The following is a 12,391-nucleotide window of genomic DNA, read 5'->3' on the forward strand; positions in this document are numbered from 1 at the left end:
ATTTTGAAGAATAACTAAATAGATTCAACATCTTTCTTCAACAGAACTGCAGACTGCACAGATGGTACCTTCCCAAAGGAAAAAGTACTATAGCTTACTAGGGTATATTAGACTTAATAGTTACTATATACAGTAATGGACTTCTATACATTTTACATCAGATTAAAACTTTGCGTGTCAGATTCAGATAAATATTTATTAAAAGCTCGACATTTTAAATGAGAATAAGAAACAAAAGTATGTCTTTGTGCCCCCTTTCCCTGTTAATGCCATATCGGCCCCCCTGGCTAAACTTTGCTAGATCCGCCCCTGCACAGTTACCAGCCGTCAGCTGCGTAGAAAAAGATCCTGGTGTAGAAAGTAATATTAAATAAATTCTAACAACAGCTTATGCTTAAACGTGCTGCTGTTGTTCAGCCGCTGGTTTCCTCTTTCTGGTGCAAAGTGGGCGATAAACAAACAAGAGAGACGGACTCACGACAGAAAAGCCGATCAGCTGATCAGAGATCCCTTCCCAGACGCCTTAACGCCCACTCACATCGTGGGCCATCTGACCTCAGGAATTCGCATGATAAGGTGGGGCCAGGTTTCACAATGAACACACCCGAAACTCTGGCTGATTGGGACCCACACCCAGTTTCACACCTTGGCTCAGGCGATTAGAGGATCATCAGGGGGTCCTTTTGTCCCTCCGTGGGGGGAAACTCCCACTAGGTTTATATCTGGGACTCTCCACCATTTGACCTTAGAACTGAAGAAGCTTCTCGGATGAGAGGTGAAACGTCTTCAAGCAACTTAAAGAAGTCCAGACGCTTTTCTTTGCAAGCTCCTTTGACTACGATGACCTGGATGACTGAGAACCTTCACAGACAGATCAGCTGATCATTGATCAGTTTCATGATTGAAGCAGCAGCAGGAGAGGGAGAGAGAGAGAGGCAGTCGCTCCATATATCGGTTGTTAAGCTTAACGCGGGAATGCTTTACAAACATTCAGAGATGACACTTGCTTTACTTCTCTCTGGGATCACTTCCTCGGAGATGAAATGCCGGATTGCTAGCGAGGCTACAAATACACACAGCCGCTCTATCACGTGACGCATACTACTCCAACGTGCTACAGTTATGAGCCGAGTTACGCCGTGTCGCAAGTTTTTTGATATTTAATGGATCGGATTACATTTTTTATTTCCCTTTATTTACGTCAGTATCGGACCGATACCGATACGTAATATCGGATTGGATCTATCTCTATTCAATACCTACTGCACATTCCACTTTGTATTGTCTCTGTCCTGTCTGTCTTTATCATACAGTTAATATTGTATAGTTACAATTATAGTATTGTATAGAATTGTATAGTTAGTAATTAGTACCTTTTTATCCCTTAATTTTACCAAAACATAGCATGTTATTTATATGTAATTCCTAGTTTTATATCTCTTGGAGATATATCCTTTATATATTTATAAATGCACCATGGGGGGCATTTCGGTACACTGTATATTGTGTATACTACTGTATTGACAATAAAGCTCTTGAATCTTGAATCTTGAGATTACCCAAGTGAGTTTGTACATCACTCGTCCTTAGCAAATAAACAGATCTGATTGGACTGACTCACTCTGTACAATTTATCAGGGAGATATGTCCCCAACTATTAATGATACTCACTCTGTAAGCATGCCATCTTCTCCTCCACCTATCCTGGATTTAATTAAAAGCAGACGCCACCTTCCTCACCAGCTGGCACACATGTAATGGCATTCAGGAGTTGATGGACAACCAACACCTTAAAAAGCTGTCCTACCTGGGAGCCGTAGGCACCGTAGAGAATCTAGTGAAAAGATTGCGGCAAAGGCAAAATGATCTATTGGTTTATATCAGCTCCCTGGGCGAAATGTTCCCTCCTCGCCTCTCTCCTTCACCCTCAGTCTATTATTTTGTGTGTTTTGCCCCATTTACAGAGGAAGATGGTGGCCGGGCTGTCGACAGCCATGACAGATGGCAGTCTGTGTGTGTGTGCATGCTTTTGTGTTTGTTTTCTACTCCTTTATTCCTCAGAGGAGTCTCAGCCAGGCACAATCAATACAGCGGCATTGTCTTACCACCACATTTAATCCAATGGGACCCACAGGTTTGGGGTGTGAGGTGTCTGATTGGTCAAAGGAGGCAAGTCTCATTTTCATGCATCAGACGCACAAGGCCAGTCAGCGTGAAGTATTTGAAAAATGCATCATCATACCACCACATTAGCATTGTGTATGGTGTATATGTGTATGTGAGTTAAAGCAGTGAAACAGTGTAAAACAGTAGGTACCGGTGGCAGCAGTATGGATCACCGCTCAGCTTTCAGTCATTAGACCGAGTGTAAAATGGGAAGTCAGCTTGTGAATGTTTGAATGTAAAGAGAGCCTTTGAGTTTGAATACCAATTCTGTCCACAACAAAAGCCCAGCCAGGCCACCCTAATCTCTCTCCTGGATAAGAAATGGTGCTAATCACCAAGAAGCTTTGTACCTCAGTTAATTAATCACTGTTACGCTCGAGCAGACATGGCTGTCATATTCATTACTCTGTCCTTCTCTTTGCTTCCTATATAGGAAGCACTTACATCTGTTTATACCCCAGCCGAGCAGACTGCAAGATTAAGAAGTTAGTTTTAGCTGCTGAAACATACTTAATTTACTTTTTCAAGAGTGCCTAGAAAAACAAGTGAGACTATATTTGCCAAAGATAGAATAAATAATTTGCCTATGCACCACTAAATGAATGAACAAGGACCAAAAGGTCTTCCTTTTGAGACGCTTTTGCAGTAAAGCATCTTACAGGAATTTTTCATGCTCTGTGCTCAAGCAAATTTGCAAAATTTAAGTGTGACTTTCAAGATAGGAATCGTGTTTTCATTATCTAAGCAGGATCAGATCTAACAAGACCTAGGAGCTAGTTATAGCTTGATGATTTTGATAATTATGGCATTTGACTCATTACATTCCTATTTTAAAAGATTTTCTGGTATTTGTACCCTTATCAACAGGAAAGAAAAATACTCCAAATTAAAATGTATGAAATGGTTACTTGAAGTTAAAAGCACATTATGTGCAGTTTTGATTGAAATGGGGGGATGATGATGCCATTACTAATAAACGCCATCTTTTGAAACTGTCATGGTCGGCTGTGTGGCAGGCAGGCAGGAGTGGTGGACCCAAAATGCAGGATTCTCAGGACACGAGGTTTAGACAGAAAATGCAGCTTTATTGCTGGAGCAGAACATCAAGATAAAATAAAACTCACAAAAGCAAACAAAACTCTAAACAGAGATGCAGGAGGACTGGAAATCCTAAACACGCAGCAAGTGAGGGTGAACAGACGTTAACAATGCGACACCGAGTAGGGGAAGACACAGACACTAAATACAAGAGGTGAACGGAGCAAAGAGGAAACAGCTGGGAGACACGGCTGACGTTGATTACACTGACGAGACAGGGAGAGCACAAAGCTGAACGCACTGACAAAGGACACAGACCTACAAAATAAGACAGGAAGCACACGCCAGACAGAGACAGACTCGTAAACAGGCATAATGACGTCATGGACAAACAGAGGGACATACGGGCAGAGAAGACTAAGCACAGGCAACCTAAACCAAACATAAGGGCAAGATAACAAAACCTAAACCAGACATAATCATCATCGTCATCAACATCATCATCAGATAACTAAAGAATCAGAATATAATTGTAATCAAAACAGTATCACCAGAGAATAACCAATCCATAATGCAAAAATAAACCAAAACATAAGAAACTCAAAATGCTGGGTCGACCCGACCCAGGACCGTGACAGAAACGGATCGTAACTTTAGAAGCAAGTTTGCAAATGCTTTTTTCTCCAATAAGCTCAGTGTTATGTGATTGCACACTCATACACATACATTTATCTTTTCTTTAAATAGCTTTGATATTATGTCAGAACAGACTGAAACTACGCCCTTGTCTGGAAGATAGTGAGGGCTAATGTTACAGAAAGGATTGACCCGCTTGACAGAGATTCATGTGGTTAAGCTACGGTTACACAGACTCTGAAACAGTCTCCTTCTCTCATTGAACTGACCTTGCTTTTCGCCATCGCACAGCTTGAGTGGCATTCACACCATTGTTTAGATATCCAGATGCGATGGGGCCCTCACATACAGCCCCACATTTCATTTACAGCCACTTTTTTCTATGCAAAAAAACTCCACATGTGAGGAAAAGCTATAATCTTCAAGGACAAACCTAGCACAGCAAACAGTCGAGGGATATCGCCCCTTTTTTATGTCAACCAGTCTGCTGGCACCTGAGGGATTGCCATTTGGTCCCAAAGGGATTTAGCAACCGCCAGACGACATTTTGAACATAATAGCTTCCTGAGACCGGCTTGTTTATTCTGTGTTTACATTTGGAAAACAGTGAATATAGGACGTCTTAAATTATTCATTGCTTTGGAATGAAGGAGATTCTGAGTTGACATATAGGAATTAAGAAGTGAGGATATTATGTGTTATAATATGTGTACAATGTATGCGTCAATAGCATTTTTAATGTCAGCAGCCTTACTGCAAAAGTTCTAAACTCACAAAATACTCAACAAAACATGCAAAAATCTTAGTTGTCACACATGTATTTTCTCCCCTCAAAAGTTGGAGAGTAGCAACTGTGTAATCCACCAAATGCGCTGCTATCGCTGTTAACCTGATTATTGTGAAAGCAGAAAACAGTTTCAATAACTGCAATTTTCCAATAATGACAAAAAATAGAAAAATAGAAAAAACAAAAATTTGCAGATGATTTTTTTTCATGCCAAATATCCCTAGGTTTCTATGTGCCCTACTAAAAATTCACTTCTTCAGTAGTTTGAAAGGTAATGTTGAAGTAAGTTGAAAGTTTAAAAAAATTCTTTAAGTAAAATTATTCCTCAATTTCATAAAAGACAGTAACTTATATAGTCGTCTAAAATAACAGTTAATAGCAAGCAATACAATATTATGATTTATAATCTGCAATCAGATCCACAACGAAGCATATGACATTTTATACATTTTGTATACATTATCAAATTTTGATACCATCTGTCTGCCTCAGAAGGATGATTGTGACTTGAACAGCAAGAGTGCAGAGTTGTGAATCTGAAAAACACACCATGACATGTGCAGTGTCTCTGAAGTGCTGCTAACGACAAGCTCCCATGAACTGGATATTAACACAGAGCTCATTAGCAGCTGCAAGAACAAGGTCCAGCATATTTATATTAAGCATTGCTCAGCAGTAAGCAGTGCCCTGCTGTCAGCATGCATTATTTCCATGCCAAGCCCTTGGACAAGTGTAAAAATAGTCTCAGATCAATTTTTGGGGGCTGTAGTCCTGTTCTATAGATAATGGAAAGGGTTTGTGGGAAATGTGGTCTTAATATTGAATATTTTTTATTGCTGTGTGTGTGTGTTTTGACATGAGTATACATATGTGGTGGGTTGGATGTGTAAGGTATGTTAGCACTTTTCCTGTACTTGCTGCTCAGGCATATTCTTGGTTTTCATGCCTATTTATTTGAACACCTACATGCAGAGTCACTCTCGGTTTATCTGCCTTCCTCATTTTCTCTCTCTGCTGCCTGGAGATAAAGATAAGCTGATTAAGTGGGCCACATTGTGTATGACTGGTTAAATGATTTTGATTTCTATACTGTGGCAAATTGATTTTGGATTTCCATATTTGGGTGTGATGGATAAGATAAGCATTCTTTCTCTTTTAGCTAGACACTATAACATTGAATCACCTACGTCACTGGCCATGTGAGCATGTGTGTGGATCTCAGGAGGTGTTGATAAAGATGTGTAGTGAATATGGGTGGCATTGCTGTCCTTCTTATGTTGGCACTTGGCATCTCAGGGGTGCAGCGTTCTGTCCTCTCGCTAAGCACACACACACACACACTGTTCTCACATCTCTAACACTGTTATGTGTGAGACGCTGTTTTAAAGTGTCACTGCTTTTGTCACCTAATGAGACCAGTGTGCAGAGGCAAAGGCCTCTCCTACTACTCCCACTACTATCCTGCATTTCACTTGCGTGATGTGCTACAGTCAGTAAGCCAATATGCAAGAAATTATGCAAAATTTTATTATATTATAAATATGCAAATAATGTTTTTGTTTGGTATCTGATCATAAAATCATTATATCCTGTCCTGAAAAACAGATGATTTGTAGCGCCTGCTACCACTTGTGTTATGTGCATCATTTCAATTTCATGCTAGTATTCTGCCCACAGAAGGATGTTTGTGATTGGAATGCACATTACCAGCTTATCCTTAAAGTAACAGATTGTCAGAGATGCCTGGTTTTATGTTAGGTCTGTCCATTCGCTCATTATTTGACTGCAGTGCACTCTTTTCCCCAGTAGAGAGAGCTCAAGTGAGTTCCCACTTTTCTCACTGAGAGTGCACATATGCTGTAGTTTGTGGAGTTGCGGGGCTTGGTGTCCAGTCACTTTGACTCATTTGCCTTACTTCTATTATCCTGTTACTTCACATAAATAATTAAAGTTTCAGGCTGGATTTTGCTTTCATTCCATGCAATAAATCATCCTGATCTTTCAAATGTGACAGTTCTTACATGCAGATCCTGGTAAAGACTTGGAGGGGAAAAGCAGCAGTTCCTCAGTTAGTGGAGGATGGTCATAGTAGTGAGTCAGTGCTTTTTGGTCTCTGTCCATCATTACATCATTGTCTTTTTCTCTTGTACTCTTATAGTACTCTTTATCAAACATTTTTTGGCATTTTCTGTCATTAGTGATTAAAACAATGAGATTTAATACAGGTTTCATGAGATGGGTTGGGAATATTACAGCAAGCGTTCCAAATTATTCAGATTGTCTTCAAAATAGTCAAACCTGCCAATGACTAGATGCACTGGCAGGTGCTTATTGTTGTGACATTAGCAGATGTGTTTTGAAGAGGTTCATTTCCCTTCTTTAGCCTTGTTAGGGCACCTAATCCAAATGTTATTTTCTATCAAATCCACTTGATAGTTGAGCGGAAGCAGAGCTGTCTCCTTCCCTCCATTTCCATCTTTGTGTGATGTACCGTGATGCTCTGACATAAGTTCTCATGGGAGTCTTTCTTCTCTCCTCCCCCTTCAAGTTAAAACGCTGGAAGAAACAGCACTTTATGAAGGTCACACACTTTTAAATGCATGTGTACACACACACACACTCATGCACGCACGCACACACACGCACAAACAAGCACAGTGTTAGAAAAAGGACATGTGAGATGAAGGGAGTGGAACTCAACTGTAGAAGGCTGTCTACTGAAAATATGACTGATCTTTTCACCTGATTGATTTGCCCTTTGCACAGGCGTGTACTTGGTATTACTTCAGCGTCTTAGACTTGTGATTTTTGCCAAGACCCTCTATACACCTAGCAATCTTCAAAACTCTTTTAGGATTTTCAAAAACATCATTCTGATGGGGAAAACATTTTTAATGTATATTGTGAGGAAATATAAATTATTTTATTCTATGTCTCTACCCCTCTTTCTCCACAGTACATTAGAAACAACCTTTGACACGACAGTAACCACTGAGGTGAATGGGCGGAGTATACCTGCCCTCGCTGCACGCTCCTCCCCCATGTCCTGGCGTCTGGGCCAATCACAAACCCCACGTCTCCAGGCAGGTGACGCCCCCTCGATGCCCAGTGGCTACGCTGCGCCCAGGGCGAGCACAACAGGCGCAGGCACCACCACAGGGCGCTATAGTGGGCACTCAGACCCCTCCAGGTTTGTGTACATTTAAGTAGTAAGCCTGTGGCTATTTTTTTCTCATTTTCAGTCTTTAAGACACGAGTAACCCTCCCCCAAAAAATGTCGACCAGTGCAGGACAGTGTTTTGAATATTTATCTTAGGGCTATTTGTGATTTCAGTAACTGAATGAATTTTTGATGTTTATAGTCAAAATAAGTTGAATTGGTTTTAGCTGATCCCTCTGTGCCACGCTGTGGTGTGAAACAGCATTCTGTTTAGTTGTGCCTCCTACATTTATTCCTCCCTCTGAATAATGTAGCTCTCAGCCTTTTTATGCACTGAACACAGAGCTCGTAGATTTTAAACATGTTGCACCACCATGTAATCCATGTAAATTAAATACATAACTATGCTTTGCTGTATAAAGAAGAAATATCTTAAGTGCACAATATCACCACCACATCATTTATACTCAGTAAAAGTCCACTTTAAAGGTCATTTGTTTGCTAACATGTGACAGATTTCCATTTCAGTGTGCAGAAATTCATGCTTAGTTTGTATTCATACAGTCACCAAGGCCTTACCTGCCTTTCTCTGCACATTAATACAAATAGCTTACTGTCATACAGCAAGGCTATGTATACTTTTTCATAGTAAAACCACACACAGGATGTTTCAAGTAATACATTTATGTGAACCTTGAGAGGACTCACGACACTGACAGATTACCTGAGTGAGAATGGATGAGTTTGTGTCTTCTGCAAGTCATTACAGCAGCAGGCTTCTGACCTTCATTCGCTCAATAGCAATAAATGACTTAAGCACGTAGGAGAAAAGGCTTTTCACATTTTACCCACACAATCATGTGAGCACACACTCCCAATAGAAGATATGCTGTAAAGAGAAAACTGTGAGGGAATGGTAAGGATGAGGTGTGATGTAGCAAGGTATCTGCAAGATTAAAGAAGAAGAACAGAGCAGAAAATGTAACAACATGTTGGGAGGGAAAGGTGATTAGCTGAATTATTAGCTTAATTAACTCAGCGCTAATGGCCCCCGTGTTCTACCAGCCGTGTCTGATAGCTATCTGGAAGTTGCCTCAAATCTTACCGCTCGTTCACTGTCAGGTACACAGAGACACAAACTCGCTTCTCTATACCGACTTTGCAAAATCCACACACAGTCTTCATGTTCATTATTTAGATTAGCCAAGGTAGCATCTTCCTTTATGTTTAGTTGACATAATTTGCTTCTTCTTCACTTAAACAAGGACCTTAAAGTGTAAGAGCCACGAGTTAAAAAAGAATAACTTTCTAAAGCAAACTGAAGTTAAACGTTTATACCTGTAATTTGTTCTCCCCTCACAGATACCTTACAGATGGCAGCCTTCATCTGTATGCACGGAACACCGGCCGAGCCTCAGATGCAGCTTCTTCTCGAGACGTATCCCAAAGAGGAAGCAAAGAGATGCAGGGTGACATTGACAGGTGAGGATGGAGACTGTCATAGCTGCCTGTTTTTCTGGTGCCTGTTTGATTCATTTGTGGTTCACACCCGGGAGTAGCTCCGGTTTCACACTTTTTGAGATTCATGCAAGCACATTGTTAATATTCAAATTTGAACACAGCTTTTCACATTCCACTTTTGATTGTTGGCTTTTAGCTGATGTTTTCCTCTCCCGAGCATCTGGCTGTGAATTTGATAGCTTCGTTGTCATTCATTTTCAACCATAGCCAGGTGGGTGTTTGCTAAGACAAACCCACTGGACTGTGCTTTGCAGCCAGTGATGCATGTGCGTGTGAAAAAAAGCAATGTGCTGTGGTCAGAATGGCAGAAAGGTTGGCACCATAGCAACTGCAGCCATATCATATTATACCTGATTGTATCTGTCGGTTAAAGCATTCAGCACAATGAGCATTATGGAGCTAAAAAGCATGAATATCTGGGTATATTACCCAAAACAATTAAAGATATTAGATATCAGTACAAAGATATTAAAGCTAATGGAATATATAGGCTTTTTAGGATACAAACCTAATAGGATACAAAGTCCAGAGAATGGGCAAGTGACTAAGGCTACGTCCACACTAGCCTGGATAGATTTGAAAACGTTGTTTACGTCTGAAAACGCTCCGTGTCCACACTATCGTTTTCAGTCGTTTTCACAGAGTTGTGCGTCCACATTGAAACGGCCGAAAACGCTTACGTTCCAGTCCTGCGCATGCGTGGAATGCAAGAAGATTCGACCTGCCTCATTTCTGTCTGCCATTTATTTACTTTCCGGCTCTTTGAAACGTTGTGGCAAAATGTCATTCCTGGTTTTTAGATGTGCCTGGCATAAAAACAAAGGGTAAGAAGGAAGTAAGAAATATGTCCTTCAAAGGTTATACAAGTCTGCTGTAACACCATCAGAGATTTAAAGGGGCGAAGGAGGGTTGGCGATCGATTTAAAGCTGTCAGGCTAAGATTGTGATGACAAGCCATCAGAGAGACTGCTGGGAATTGACTGATGCAGTGACATTTCCCAGTGTCACAGCTTCAGCTTCTGTCAAGATTTTAATGAGTGGCAGCGTTTAGTAGTCCTGTGATTTTAAAGATTATGATTCTGTTAATGCTACATGTGCATGGTTACACTAGGCAGATTTACACAATATGACGCATGACTTGCAGAAACACGGGTGATATTTTGCTTGTAATATGTGTGTTTTCTGTATATGATTCAGTTGTTTTGCAACCCAGGCAGTTTTTCCATTTCTTGGTTATGTGCTCAGCCTCACAAGCTTGTTTGTTACAAGCCAGTCAGTCAAGCCAGTCAGCCCGAGGTGAGTTTGATCATATCTGTGATTGGCCAAGCGGCAAAACATACTAGTCCTGACCAGAGGTTCAGAATAGGAGATTAACCTGCCCCATCAGTCTCAAACCGATTGACCTATCAGATTTGACACTGAGGCAAAAAGATGTCTTAGGATAAGAATAAAAATGAACCAAGCAAACTGCCAAGGCTCAGCTTCACCCTGCATTTTATCTCTGTATTTAAATATTTTTGCCTAAACTGTCTCTCACCTTTCCTTGACTTAAATCCAAAAATGCTCTGCTCTTTTGAACTAAAGTCAGCAGTAGCATTTTGGGCCTCAGGGGCAATGAGGAAATATTGATGCCCGCAGGCTACAGACTCCCAGAAGGAAAAGAATTTGAACTCTGGAACCCTGTTTACTTCATTCCTTCCTTCCTTTTCCTTTATGAAATCAAGTACATGCAGGCAAGCATATACACAGAAATGCACAAAATGCATGCCTCTCACGTGTTATTGTCAGTAGCTAGGCTGTCACTTCCCACGGACACGAAACTCAGGGGGCAAATCCATTTCTCACTCAGCTCTACATTTCAGCCTGGCTTTACCTCTGTGGTACAGCGTGCTTTTCCATAAAGCCCCTTGGCTTGAAGTGAAATGAGTAGAGGATGAGGCCCAAGTTTAAATAATTTGTTCACTGACTTTAAACAACTTTTTACCTCAGATGTGTAAGCTGGCTTTCTAGGAATGACAAATGCAAGAAAGTATTTGATCTCGCACGTTTCATGTCCAGCTATCTTGATTATAACTGCTTAGGAGGTGAACATACTGTATCCATGAAATTCTGCCTGCCCTGTAACTGGCAGCTAGTGTATGATACCTTTCTGTCTCAAATGTCCGTCCAACTGCTCTTTTGTCCAGGTGAACATACTTGGCTTAAATTACTTGGCTTGGTCATAATTTTAGGTGATAACTAGTGCATTGAATGACTGTTAATATTTCTTCTGCATTTATTATCAAAGTGTTAATCAGATTATATTTTCAATTTAATATATTTTCCAAACTATTACACTCTGTTTTCATTTAACACAGCATCCCAATTATGGAGGAGATTGGGTTTTGACTTTGAGAAATTCTTAGATTAGAGTCTGGGATTTAATCCGTCTCTGGCTGATAGTTTGATAGTGTAAGTTTACTTTGGAACAAATTATTTGTTCACAAGAGATAACTGTGCATTTATTGTTCGTTGGTTTTTTTATCAGCAAGGTAAATAATTTGTGGCCATTAAAATTCCCCCCCTCGTCCTTCTCCTTTGGATTTCCTTTCTGTCATAAGTAATAATTGGAAAACTGCACACACAAGGACACACACTTACACTCATGTCTTTTACACCACCTCAAGCATGAGCACGGATACAAAAATGCACATTACTCTCTCCGCAGTTCTGCTGGCAGCAGTAGACAGGGTTCCTCAGAGGCAGAAAGTGGAAGTTGGTCTGTGTACGTAAACTGAGTTCCCACGAGGCTCGTTATGTTTCGTGCTTTTTACAGTCCATAACGGCTCCCCTGGCTGCCATCCATGGCATTTTTATCCCAAACCAACACAGCCCCTCAGGATATGTATCTAAATGACTCATCATGGCTGGCAGGTGACTGAAACCATCTGGGACTAGGACCACGTGGACTTAATGTTTACTGTAGTGGTCATGACATGAGATACTGTATGTGCGCATCTCCATTTCTTTTTAAATGAGCTGTGCCAGTGTGTCTATGTCTTACAAAAAGACAAAAGATTAGAAGAGGAGTTTTATTTTTGAGT

The 12,391-nt window shown here is 40.7% G+C and overlaps 1 protein-coding gene across 10 annotated transcripts in view; it reads left to right on the forward strand.

Annotated features, from left to right (window-relative positions):
• nav3 (neuron navigator 3) overlaps positions 1-12,391 on the forward strand; it is a 408,804-nt gene that overhangs the window by 348,446 nt on the left and 47,967 nt on the right. For all 10 annotated transcript variants that reach the window (XM_012915615.4, XM_076876163.1, XM_012915613.4 and 7 more), the window contains 2 exons: positions 7,584-7,817; positions 9,150-9,269. In XM_012915615.4, the coding sequence (XP_012771069.2) occupies positions 7,584-7,817; positions 9,150-9,269 (354 nt within the window). The remainder of the gene's footprint in view (positions 1-7,583; positions 7,818-9,149; positions 9,270-12,391) is intronic.

Source organism: Maylandia zebra, linkage group LG17 (assembly GCF_041146795.1).
Source record: "Maylandia zebra isolate NMK-2024a linkage group LG17, Mzebra_GT3a, whole genome shotgun sequence".
Lineage (NCBI taxonomy): Eukaryota > Metazoa > Chordata > Actinopteri > Cichliformes > Cichlidae > Maylandia > Maylandia zebra.